The following is a 12,712-nucleotide window of genomic DNA, read 5'->3' as shown; positions in this document are numbered from 1 at the left end:
TGTCTGCCTCGTCCTCTGTTCCAGCTGCTCCCCCAACCTAGAGCGTTCTCCCACTTCCACCTTCACAGGTTCTGGGCCTGCCAGAACAGTCCCCGTCAGGAAGTCTTCCTAGCTGCCCCACTGGCCCCTCTTCCTCCTCAGTGCGCTTTATCCAACACGGCTGGCACTGAGCCCCCAGGAGAGTGTCTCTGCCTTGCCAGAACCGAGCTCTGGGGTGGGGCAGAGGCAGCCATCCCCTCTATGCTGAGCCAAGGCCAAGTACCCGGCGGGGGGGCTCAGTGAATACCAGTTAGGGGTCTGGACCAGGATTCCAGATCCAGCGGGCACCACGTCGTCGACCAGCTGAGGGCCCGAGGGCTGGCCGGGCGGACAGCTGTCCTCTCTGCTCTGCCCCAGGGGAGCTGGCTGCTGAGCTGAGGATGGGGAGCGTCAGGGGCTTCAGTCCAGCCTCACCTTCAGGGGTACTTACTGCACCTACTGGCATGGCGTCCTTCACAAAGGTCATTCCCCACAGTGTTAACAACCCCTCCCAGGCTGGCACCGACTGTGTGGCAAGAACTCCACATACATGATCTCGTTCCATTCCACAGCAACCCAGGGAGCTAGGAACCTTCACTATCCTTGTTTTTAGGTGAGACAATAAAGCCCAGAGGAATTAACTTACCCAGAGCCACTCAGCCAAGGAGTGGAAGGTAAGGCGTCTAAGGGTCGAGCTTCCCAACTCAGGCCTTCCACCTCTACTCCTCTAAGGGGCTATGGATATGTCCCTTCCCTGACGTGACCTACTGTCCCCACCTGCAGAGGAGGGTTGTCACCTCAGGACCCATGCACTGTACCACTGGGGGGAGGGGGGAGCCCTGTGACCTGATAAAACACCTGTTTCCTCCAACGGAGTCTTGTTTGTACACAGTGGCAGGAAGCAGCCAGTCACAAGGTATGAGGGAGTGTGACTGTATGGCTTCGGGACCGCAGCTGCCCGAGGAGGCTCGGGGGGGTTGCAACTCCCCCTGCCCCTCCATGCGGCTCTGTGCCCACCCTGCTCCACCCTGACCTCAGCTGTTATGTGACTTGAAACCACTGCCCCCAGAGCTCATTCTCACAGGTCAGCTAAACCTCCCTTCATGCGGGGACAGGGGGTGGGGAGTGATCTCAAGAGGACCCAGGAGGGCATGGGCTGCCAACTGCCCATGGGAGGGGACCACCAAGACCCCCCCACCAATTTCAACCCCACTCACATCTAAGTCTTGGGGCACCTGGGGAGGTGGGCAGAGCTGGTATGGCAGCCCTGTTTGCTGGCTGTGACAGCTGGCTCGGGAAACCCTGTTAGGGCCGGGGGAGGAACACCTGGGTGCTAGTGACCAACATAGGGCTCTCCGTCAGCCCCTCCTGCTGCTGCTGAGCTGGAGGAGTGGATGTGCAGTCCTAAACTGCAGCCGCAGGTGGCAGGTTGGGTAGGTCTGCAGGACGGGCGGGCCTCCTTCAGGGTGCCTTCCTGGGCCTGAAAGGCATCACGGAGGCCCCCCTGAAACAGTTTCCACCCTGGGGGTATCCGGGTAGGGGGGCTGCAGATTTTCCAAATACCACACAGCCCTCCAAGTCAGGAAGGAGTCCAAGTCAAAATTACTTTTAAGTATCACTGCCCAGCTCGAACCTATAAAATGAACAACAAAAGAAGGGAAACGCCATGTGGGCTGGGCTTGGGCACCGCCAGGAACCCTCAGTGAACTGGGGCCACAGGGAAGCAAAGCCACGATTCCTTCCTACCTCTTGAGCCCACAATTCTCACACTATGCTCCAGGAAAAAAATCAAACAGTGAGCATCATTCCCACTGGTAGAGAAGGCAACCTGTGAGAAAACTAGAGCCACATGAGGGAGAAGTGAATAATAAACATGAGGGGAGACAAGCAAAGAAGCCATACATGGGCACTGCCCGGGGTGCAACCCCGACACCAGGGAAGGAATGGAAGAAGACACAGGAGGTTGCGCACAGGGGGACCGTGTGAGAAAAGCTCTGGGAATGGTTCAGAGGCTAATGGCCATGAAGGTCTTTCCCCTTTTTTCCCTTACAAAATAGCTTCAGCCCCTAACATCATATGTAAAGGGCTTCTGTATGGCTAGGGAAGGGGGCCCTCTTTGAGACAAATCTCTAGGGTGGTAGGAGACGGTTCTCAGGACAGAATGAGTGGCTGTGGCTCCCAGCCTGGTCCCAGGATTCACACTTTTCCTCCCAAGAATCCCTGGGTGAAGCAGGCATCGAGGAGGGACCCATATACCCAAGTCCCCACTCCAGCGTTCAGACCCCAAACTCTGTGGCCCAAAGTAGAGTTACTACCACTGAGCCACCACTGGTCCCAGAGGGGCCAGGACAGCAAAGGAGAAGGGATCAGTTGTGGCCAAATCCTGACCCCCAAGCCCAGGCCACACTGGCACCTTCCTGGGGACGTCCCTGGTACCCTTGCCTCTAGTCCTTACTCCAACTCTGGGAGGAGGGCTTGCCACTCCCGTTGTGCAGAGGAGGAAACTAAGGCTCAAAGATATTTCTGACACATGGGCCGCCTCTGGCCTGAGCATGGCAAATGCATCATAAACCAATGCCAACCTCCTTGGCCTGAAATGCTGCTAGGGTGGGCAAGGCAGCTGAGGCATGGGGCGGGGTGTGATGGAGGGCCCCACTTGGATGGTCAGAGCCAAGACTCTCTGAAGAGGTGACATCTGAATAAGCCCTGGGTGAGGAATGAGAAAGTGGCAGCGAGGTGAAGAGCTGAAGAGAATGCCAAACTGAAGGAATGAGTGTGAAGGTCTTGAGGTGCAAAGAACTCAGTGTCCTGTCAGGGCACTGGGGGGCTGCTTTTTAGGGAGAGAGGAAGAGTGTGGTGCAGATGAGGAGGGGCGGTCAGCAGGGGCTGGCCACCTAGGAACTCAGGCTGTGCTGAGTGGCTCAGATTTTACTCCAAGAGCAATGGGAGCCTCTACAGGGTTTAATCCGGCGAGAGACTGGATCTGACTTCTGTTCAGCTCCTTGGGGATCCTGGATTGAGGGTGAGGGTTAGGGTGGGGACCCAGGTCTGTCAGAGGGACTACAGAGGAGGCTGCCCTCCTTAGGGGAGGGATGGTGATGGTTTGGGCTTGGGGGTGGCAAATTCAGTAGAGAAGTAGAAGATCTGGGATGTCTGGAGGGGAGCCCAGATGCCTTCCAGTCCCCGGTGTCTTTATTTGGCAGACTACTCCTTCAAGGAGCTGCTCAGCAGACCCTCTCCCACAGCCCAGGAGGGGCCAGGTGTGCCCAGCACACTGCCGGCAGGCCCTTTTGTGACAGGACTCCTCTGGCCAGGGATCCAAGTCTGTTCATCTGGCTCCTCCGCTCAGCTGGGCGCCCTCAGAGAGGCTGCTTCTGGTCTATCTGGTATCCAGCCTGGTGCCAAACTCATTCACCCCAACCCGGGCTGGTGACCAACCACCACTAACCCTCTCCCGCAAGGCCTCACTGCTTGTCTTCTGAGGGGTGTGGAGGACTGGGTGGGTGCATCTCTGCAGAGCTCCCCAGGACAGGCTGGCCATGCGTCAGCAGCACTTCCTTCCTCTGCTCAAGTCTTGCTCTTACCCTAACCTCCTGCTCCCCCAGGCTTGCTCGCACGATCCTCACTTGGACCTCAGACCTTGGAGTCAGAGAATGTGAGCCCGATGGCCAGGAGCCCAAGCATGAGTCCACTGCTTCAAGTGGGCACCTCCACCTCAGAGGTCTCGGGGCATGCCCAGACACCAGGGTGGCACAGGGAAACAGCCCCAAGTCCCTGCAAGAGCCAAAAGGCTCAGCTCAACTATTTTTTTTTTTCCAATTGAGATGTAATTTACATTCCTTGGAATTGACCATTTTAAAGTACACAATTCAGTGGCTTTTAATATGCTCACAAGGTTGTGCAACCATCCCCATAATCTAATTCCAGAACATATTCATCACCCCAAAAAGAAATCCCATACCCATTAGCAGTCACTCCCCATTCTCGTCTTCCCTGAGCCCCAGCAAACATTACCCTACTTTCTGTCTCTGGATTTGCCAATTCTGGGCATTTCATCTAAATGGTGAAAGGCTCACCAGCCTTCTGGGCCACAGACACCAAGCGGAGCCCCTGGAAGGGGTCAGAAGAGTGACGAGGCCTCATATCCTTTTTGAGATGAGAATTTGCACCAAACTGTCAGTTCTGCACATCCTAGAATTTGAGTTTCCCTAAGGAGTGATGCCTCACTCATCCCAGAAATCCCTCAAAGTCTGGCCCAGGACCAGGTCATTGCCCTCCCCAGAGGGAGCAAATCCAAGAGTGGGGCAAACAAAACAAGCAGTGGCTGCGGGTCTAGATTTGTCTGCAAACCTACATGCGAATCCTGAAAGATGTTAGCTGTGAAATTAACTTTGACCTAATTTCCACTTCCAAAAACAGAGTTTGCGAGGAGCCAAGTACCAAAAAGAAGCAAAATCTCCCTCTGCACCCCTCTGGTAGTTGCTCCTGACAAGATTCCAGTCTGCCTACTTTGAGGTGTCCAGCGTAGTAGCCACATGGGCGTTCCATCCAGACAAGGGCAGAGGAGGTCCCTGGCATGGGTTCTCCCCACTGTCAGGGAAGGTCAAGCGATCGGCCTTAAGCTCCCCAGCACAATTGTTGACCAGCTGCTTCTCTCAGAGAGGGCAAGAAGCAAGAGGGGCCTAGTTCCAAAGCCCATGGGCAGGGGCTGGGCAGCGTGTCCTCTGTTCCCTGAGGATGGCCTCAGGAAAACACAGCTTTGGGGAAAAAACCTCCAAAGGCAATTCTTCCTCACAAGGGACTCCTAACCCACTGTAAGAGTATCTTTCCTCATTCCAGACACAGGAACCTTGAATCACGTGATAAGTGGGTTCCCAAAACACAAGGTCAATTAATTTTGCCTTTTAAAAGCTCACCATATTTAAAATGTCCACATTACTCTTTGAGTAACACAAACACCTGCTACTCTCCTAGCTGTTCCTTTGTAACAGGTTTGCTTAAAGGAGGCCCCCCCATATTCACGTACATCTTCCTCACCCAGCGTCTCCCCAGTGCAGGCCCTCCCGTGCCTCTGTCCTTATCTCCAGCCCCATGGAGCAGCCGATGCCAGGGCACAGAAAGTCAGCTCCAGAGCTTGCCCTCCTCCTGTGAGCCCAGAAGCCAGGCTGTGGGAGGCGACGACAGGGTGGGGAGGAGGACAAAGGGATTCGCCCCTGTAAGAGAGAGTGTGACACACAGAAATGCATCTGCTGCAGCTTGAGAAAGATCTCAAAGTTTAAAAGATAACTGATCCAGGCCAGGGGAGTGGTGTGCCTGCTCCAGCCCCTGCTCCTCCCCAGTCCTGACTGCTGGAGGCGGCCAGCCATCTGCGACACTCTGACCAGTATAAGCTAAAGGACACCAAATGGTTCCATCACCACACCCTTGTGGAGAACAAGGCACTCCCACTCTGGGCGCTCCCCTACCACTTGCCCAGACTGTGAAAGGAACTCAGAAACACCGCCTTTTCCCTGCACCTCTGTGGGATCACAAGACGCTGGAGGGAACCTGCCTGCGAGGTCTGTTTTGAGCCTTTTGTTTAGTCTTGGTTATCAGCAACCCCAGCCCCCTGTCAGCAACTCAGCTGCCGGTGTTTAGGCAGTGGTGGATTATGTCCCACCACCTGGCCCCAAGTCTAAGAGTTTATACCTTGTAGAGAGCCCCCAAAGCATTTTTGTTAATAGCAGGCTCATGGAAGGTAGAGGTCTCTGACGAGAGTTGCTGTGTCAGGTGGCAAGGTCAGAAGGCAAGCAAGCCCCTTCCCCCACAGACTTGGAAGGAAGCAAATACCTCAAAGACAGAGCCAGAAAGCGACAGACCACTCAACCAACCAACGTGTTCCTTTACAGATGAAGGAATGGGGGGTCCAAAGGGCAAGGAGCTTATTTCCAGTCAGCTGTCTACCAGGTTTTCCATCCTGGGTTTCTGGAGAGAAGCCCTAGTCTACTTTCTCACATCCCACCAGCTTCAGCATGAAACTGCTTTCAGAACCTACCCTCCTCATTCTTGATCTGAAAGAGCCTGGCAGTCACTCTTCCACCCTCTGGGTGACGAGTGACCCCCTACCACTAGCATATGAGCCTCCCCTTGCTGGCCTGACCTACATGGGAGTCTATGTTTGCACCCAACACCCACCCACCACAGACCCCAAACCCTTTCATGTACTCTTGAAGCTCTAATCTCACCCCTGACTTGGGCCAGCTGAGCAGTCTGGAACACTAATCTGAGTTTTTCGTTAAGCACAGCTTTACTGCTGCCCCGAAGCACTCAGAAAAGGCTCTTCACACTTTAGGTCATCTGCACCAATGGGCAGAAAAGCACAGTTTGTAATGATCATGCAGTCTTCTCAAAGCACTGGGTACTTAAACCAGTTCAATTTGCAAATTGATTAAACAGGCCCCTAACTGACACTACTGATTTGAAACACCTTTGCAAGTCCTTCCTGGTGCATTTGAGACCAAGCCAGCTTCTTAAAAACCTGCTTTCTCCACGTTGTGGTTGGGTTCTTTCTCTGGGGAGGCCACATTCACGCCAACAAGGACAGAACGAGTAGGAGATGTTTCTCCCATACAACCAGAAGACCTGAAGCAGCCCAGTTTTTCTGCCCATTCCCCCCAGCTTGGGACTTAGTCGGAGAAGGCTAAGAGCAAAGCTCCAAATTCCATACGACCTACACCACCCTGAGGAGGGGTGAGTGGTCTCAGATTAAAAGTTCTTCAAGAAGATGCCACCCTAGCATCACCGAGCTCCAAGACAGAGCCAGCACCTGCTAGTGACCAAGCTGGGAAGACAAAAGCCAACCGCTGGAGGTAAGTGGGGGTGTTTGGGGCTGTCCTCTTTCCTTCAGGAACCATCTCGTTCTGGTTCAGATCCCACTGGGTATGGATGGGGAAAGGGACAAGAACAGCGTTCTCCGGTAACTATTTTGTTCTAGGTAAAAGTCACTTCTTGCCCATGCCTCACATACCTGATGAAGGAGGTAGCAGGCACAAGGCGGGCTGGGCTGCTGGGGCCACTTACCAGCGGGGGCTGCGGCTGGGGGTGCTGCCCTGCTCCCGAGGGGGGCGGGTAGTGCATGAGCAGATTGAAGGCGGAGTAGACGGTGTCTTTGTACATGCCGCTGGTGCACTCCGGGGCCTTCAGGCCTGGAAAAACCACAGCTGGTCAGAAGCGCCAGCCCGGGGCGGCTGGGGCTGAAGGCTGTCGGCTCGATCGAGAGAAGATCAGAATTGCCAAGGGGTCCCCTTCAAGTTCCTGACTTGAAGGGCTGGGGCGGGGGGGGGAGGTCCCCGCAGTGCCAAGGTTTGACGAAGGACCCCGAGTTCGGGCCTCCCTTCCTCGACCCCAACTCCGCCCTCCAGCCAAGAAACCTTGGCCAGCGCTTCCTCCTCAAGACGGGGGATTAGTCAAGTCACCTGGACAGGAGGGGAGGCGGAGATGGCGGGGGTCTGTTTACTCCTATAAAGGTCAGGGCACCGGAAGTGACTCGAGCCTGGCGGCGCCCGGGAAACCCGCCCCCCACTCCCCCACCCCCTCGGTTTTACCGCCTCCTCGAGCTGCCGTGGGGGGCGGGGGGAGGCACCCCCTCGGCTCCCTCCCGTACTCGGCGGCCCGGCTCTCCCACCGAGGCCGGGCCTTAACGGGAGGAGGGAAGCTGGGCCGGGCAGAAACTCACCGTCTTCCAGAGACTCTGGAAGTTTGTCGGGGAAAAGTCTCTGCGAAGTGTGTTCCCGCCCGAGAGCCTGCGGGGAGATCCAAAGGGGCCTTGAGAGGGATGGGAAAGCTGGGGGCTCGGGGCCCGGGACGGGAGGGGTCTGAGGGATGGGGACCCCTGAGAGCCGCGGGAGGGAGGGGCGGGGTAGCGCGAGCCGAGCGCCAGGGGCGATGGAGCGAGGCGGCTTCGGGGGAGCAACGCGGCGCGGGCCAGCGCTCACCTCCGCCCCGACCTCGGCCTCGCCGTGGGCACCGGCGCCCGCCCCCGGGACCCCCGCGTCGCCAGCCGCGCCCTCGGACTCATTGACGAGCGACGACTTGAGCTCGGCCAGGTCGCGCTCGGGGCCCGCGGCGCTGTCGCGGCTCTTGTCGTCCTGCTCCTCGCCCTCGTCCTGGAAGGCCAGCAGCTCGTCGGGCGCGCCGAGGTCGTCGCCGCCGCCCGCGCCACCCCCGCCCGAGTCCAGCTGCGGCATGGTGCGCTCAGCCTGCGGGGACGCGGGGCTCGGGGGTGCGGGGCGTGGAGCCGGCCCGAGAGGCGGCGAGCCCGGAGTCCGGACCTCCGAGCCCGGGTCGCGGCGGGCGGAGCGCGGGCTGACTCCGCCTGGGCGGGCTGCGGGCGCGGGGCGCTGGGCGCGGGGCGCGGGCGCCGGGTTGAGAGGCTCCGGGAGCTGGCGGGTCAGAACATCAAAGGCGCCGCCGGCTGAGTGCCGGGGGCGGGGCGGGGACGCCGGGGGGCGGGCCCGGTCTGGGGGCGGAGCCAAAGCGCCCCGCCCCTCCTCCCCTGGGAGAGGCCGGGACGCGCCCAGTGGGCATAGTCTTAAAGGGCTCCCTCTCCCAGGCGTAAACCGAATGGTACGTTGGAGGAGCCTGAAAAGCATCACCCTTCTCCTGAAATGCGGGGAATCTAAAGGGGGTTCTTAACGCCGATTCCTCACCTACAACAAGGGATTCCCTTCCTGCGCCCATGTTTCTCCCTCAGCTGAGTAGTGCTCAGGTCCCCTAGGCCTTTGGGGTTTGGGAGTGCCTTGGATAGGGAGCCAAGTTGTGAACAGTGTCTGTGCCTGGGCTCAGTATAGTATGTCCTGGGCTTGGAACTGGGGTTTCCTTGAGTTTAGGGGCTGCTCGAGGCTATGATCGAACACCGGGCCGGCAGAGTTAGGACTCCTCAAAACTCCATTCTCTGGGTGCATCTTCCAGCCCTCTGCCAATCTGAGACCTCCTTCCAGGTCACCCTCACACAGCGCGAGCGCAGGCGTTATACCCTCTCACAGATTTATTGAGTGCCTCTTGTATGAGGGACTCATACATCTCGTAACTGACGGGCCTCTCAGCCACGTGGCGGCTGGGAGGGGCGAACGCAGCCAAGAGGTCAAGAAAGAAGTATCCCTCCAGGGCCCATGCCAATCTTCCAGACCCGACCCACCCCCCACCCCCCATCCCCCACCCCCCAACAACAACTCGTCCAACTGAGTTCCATGCCCGGAACCTGTGGCCCGGCCCGGGAGGCCAGGCTTTGGGCAGCTCCGTGGTTTGCCGGATTGTGATGAGGGGTTGGCGGTCTCAAGCAACTTAACCGGGAAGTTCCATTGACTCTGATCCTGGCGCAGGCCGGCCCTCGCAAGATCTAGGCTTCAGGGTCTATACGCGGAGGAGCGCCGGAACGTGAGCCAACTTCCATCCGAACTACCAGGCCCCTTGGGTCATGTCCACGCGGGCCTCCTCAGCACACTTGACTTCAGCTCGGCCCCTGTATCTAGGCAAGATACAGGCCCTTTAGAATCGCGGTGGAGTAAACCACAGACCCGGCAGGTTTCCGTGCTGGATTCAGTGTTGACCTTCCCACGTCTCCAGAAAGCAACTGGTGCAGAGGGTATTTGGGAGCAGAGAGCGTCTTGGACACTTGTCCAGTTCAGAGTCCCACAGGACTCCTGCAGCGGCGCAAAGCCTGGCCGGAAGAGGGCCGAGCCGCCCCTGCGGGTCCAGGCCCAGCCGGGCTGGCTGCGGATCAAAGAGCCGCCCTTCTCTGCGTTCAGATCCTATCTGCACCCGCCCAGCGGGGCGCCTCGGCCCCCCACTTCGGGGCTGAAGTGCCCATTTTTCCTCCCTTCCTGGTGCTGCGGGTGGAGTGGGGGTGCTTTTGGGCACTAGTACTCAGTTTGGTGATGGAGATGTGGGAAGACCCTGCACATTAGGTCTCCCCAGACTCGTTTTTTGGGTGTGAGCTGTCTGCTCAATCTCACTCATCCCCTCTAGAGTGTGTGTGTGTGTGTGTGTGTGTGTGTGTGTGTGTGTGTGTGTGTGAGCTCACTCATCCCCTCTAGAGTGTGTGTTGGGGGCGGGGGTTGTTTCAGCCTAACTCAGCCCAGTTGGGAGGGGAGAAGGTACTGGAGGAGGGGCTCACAGCTTCCCCCACCTCCTCTGCCCCTGAGGTTGCTGGGTCTGGCCTTTGAGCCTCCTCTGGGAAGCTGAATGGGAGTATAAATTTGCCTAACCCAAAAGCTTTGGAGGTCCTCCTCTGTTTTCAGGTAGCCTCAGCTTAGCAAGAGCCTCCTCTGGCACAAAGGTCCGCAAACCCATGCGGTCTCAGTGGACGTAGGCCAGTGGGGTTGAAGATTTCTCCATGGAGAAAGAAGAGAAGTCAGGACAACAGTGAAGTGACTGGTTTGTTTTTCCCAATAAGGCTAAATTTTTTTTTAGCTTAAAGTATTAGCCTTTAGTCAGAGCTTATGAGCTTTCTGTTCTATTGGTGTGAAAACAGCCTTTCTTTACTAAAATGATGGTAAGAATTGATTTTTAAAATATTTTTATTTACCAGAAGAAAAACTTGGCCACTCTCTATTCCCTCTCCCATCCCAAATTTCTTTGGACATTTTACAGGGCTGTGAAATCCCACCGTCTGGGAACTGCTGTCCTGTGGGGTGATGGCCCCAACCTCTTGCTCTGCTGGGTGGAACAAGGGAGGGGGTAGGTGAGTAGGAGAACAAGTTGTGAGATAGGGTAAGGTAGGGAGAGAGAGACTGAGGCCCGGACTTCCACAGCCACACTGGAATCAGCCTGAAGGTGTACTGAGGGAGCATGTATCCTGTACCTAACCCTGGACTCAGGCCATGGAGAAGGGAGGGGCCAAGGAGGGGACCTGCCCTCCAGGAGGCATTGACTGCTAGAGAAGCTGAGAAATTACTAGAGCTGAGTTTGTTACTTCATTAATCTATACAGATGATGGGCAGAAGGAGCTCAGATACCGGGAGATTGGTGTGGCTGGACTGGTCAGGCTGGCTTCCTGAAGGAGACACGCTTCATCTGGGCCTGCAAAGCTCTGTAAGGCTTAGGGAAAGAGAGAGGAAAAGATATCCGGGCTTGTCCCCATATGACAGATCCACCTGTGCAGCAGCCCCTTGTCTGGTCAGCACTGATTCCAGCATATCATCCACACAGAGATGTCATAGCACTGACTGATTACTATGTGCCAGGCATCAGGTCAAGAGCTTCACACACATCTCATTTAATCACCATACCAATTCTATAACATAGGGACAGTTATCCCCATTTATGGGTGAGGAAACTAAGCCTCAGAGAGGTTAAGTAAGTTATCCCAGGTCTCATAGCTTAAAAGTACGAGTATTAGTATTCTGAACCCTGGCAGTCTAACTTCTGAGCTCCCCTAACTACCACATTCTAGTGTTTCATTATGACCTCTAAAATTCCAGAGTGTGTCCTTATCTGCTTGGTGATCTTTGAAGACAAATGGGGATGAATGAACTGTCACTGGGGACTTCACCAGTGGCTAAGACTCCATGCTCCCAATGTGGGGGCCTAAGTTTGATCCCTGATTAGGGAACTAGATCCCACACGCTACAAATAAGGGTTTGCATGCCTCAGCTAAAGATTGAAGATTTTGTGCTACAACTGACTTGGCACAGCCAAATAAAATTTTTTTTTTAAAAGAAAGAATTGTCGTTAATAGAATCTCAGCTTTCTGGGTGGCTCACGTTGCATACAGGGGCCACCCGGAGGATTAGGGAAACTTCCTGACTGGTCTGTATAGAGTAGCTCAAGCCATTTGCTGGCTGAGAGAGCCCAACCAGTCTCGTCTCCCTTGAGTCAGATGGACCTTGGCCTGTACCATCTCTCCCATGATATGCCATCTCTCATCCCACTCTAGACACCTGCTCTGGGCACTGACTCAGATCCCAAACAGAGATGGTAGGCTCTGGGGTGTTTCTACGGGGTGGTGAGTAGAATCTGTTGCTGCTCCCCTGAAGGTGACAAGGGAGTTTGGGGGCCAAGGCCAGCTGCAGGGAGGCCCCAGAATCTTCTGGGTTCATGCAGCCCAGGATTTTAACGAGGCTTCATCTTCACGCTAATGAACCTGGTGGACTGTGCTGTCATCAGAATCTGAATGCAGGACAAAGTCAGAGCTCTTAAGAGTTGAGGGATGGAACAAAAGAGCTCTGGGTTTGGATTTAGACAGACCTGGTTTCTATCCCTGCCCTGTCATTTGTTAGCTGGGGGACCCCAGACAAATCACTGACCCTCTCTGAGCCTCAGCTTCTTCATGGGTAAAATGGGTATCACCCTGAGCCTGCCTTGCTCTGTAGGAGCGAGGTTGAGATGACTCATGTTTCCTAGGAAAGAGCTTAGCACGACACCCAGCATATTCCAAGTGCTCTAATAAATGGGTGCTTTTGAGCTAGATATTTTTCGGAAGTTGTTAGGCTAATTGGCTCTTCATGTAACGTCATGTAAATCATCTAAATGTTCTCATGGCCCGAGCCCACTTAATCACAACTATAAGGCTGAAAATATACATTTCCTTTCCTTTTCTTTCAAGTTCCTTTAACATGAAAGGATCACATGAACTCTCTGACCTTTTCTAACAGGGAGACCCTTGAGATGTGGCGTTTCCAGAAAAAAGCTCAAAGGAGCCCCAGATGGATTTGGT

General features: G+C 55.7%; 1 protein-coding gene across 4 annotated transcripts in view; it reads right to left on the bottom strand.

Annotated features, from left to right (window-relative positions):
* The window catches only part of TCF7 (transcription factor 7), a 32,158-nt gene extending 23,702 nt beyond the window's left edge, over positions 1–8,456 (bottom strand). For all 4 annotated transcript variants that reach the window (XR_014057241.1, XR_014057243.1, XR_014057242.1 and 1 more), the window contains exons 1-3: positions 7,992–8,456; positions 7,733–7,799; positions 7,078–7,202 (exon numbers count right to left, since the gene is read on the bottom strand). Coding sequence is in view for 1 of the 4 variants with exons in the window: in XM_081502846.1 (XP_081358972.1) it covers positions 7,078–7,202; positions 7,733–7,799; positions 7,992–8,243 (444 nt within the window). In the remaining 3 variants the exon portion in view is untranslated. The remainder of the gene's footprint in view (positions 1–7,077; positions 7,203–7,732; positions 7,800–7,991) is intronic.
* Between the last annotated feature and the right edge of the window lie 4,256 nt (positions 8,457–12,712).

This window comes from Giraffa tippelskirchi, chromosome 6 (genome assembly GCF_054371585.1).
Source record: "Giraffa tippelskirchi isolate mGirTip1 chromosome 6, T2T-mGirTip1v1.2.pri, whole genome shotgun sequence".
Classification (NCBI taxonomy): domain Eukaryota; kingdom Metazoa; phylum Chordata; class Mammalia; order Artiodactyla; family Giraffidae; genus Giraffa; species Giraffa tippelskirchi.
Note: the sequence above shows the minus strand (reverse complement) of the source record. Positions and strands in the feature narration are given on the sequence as shown.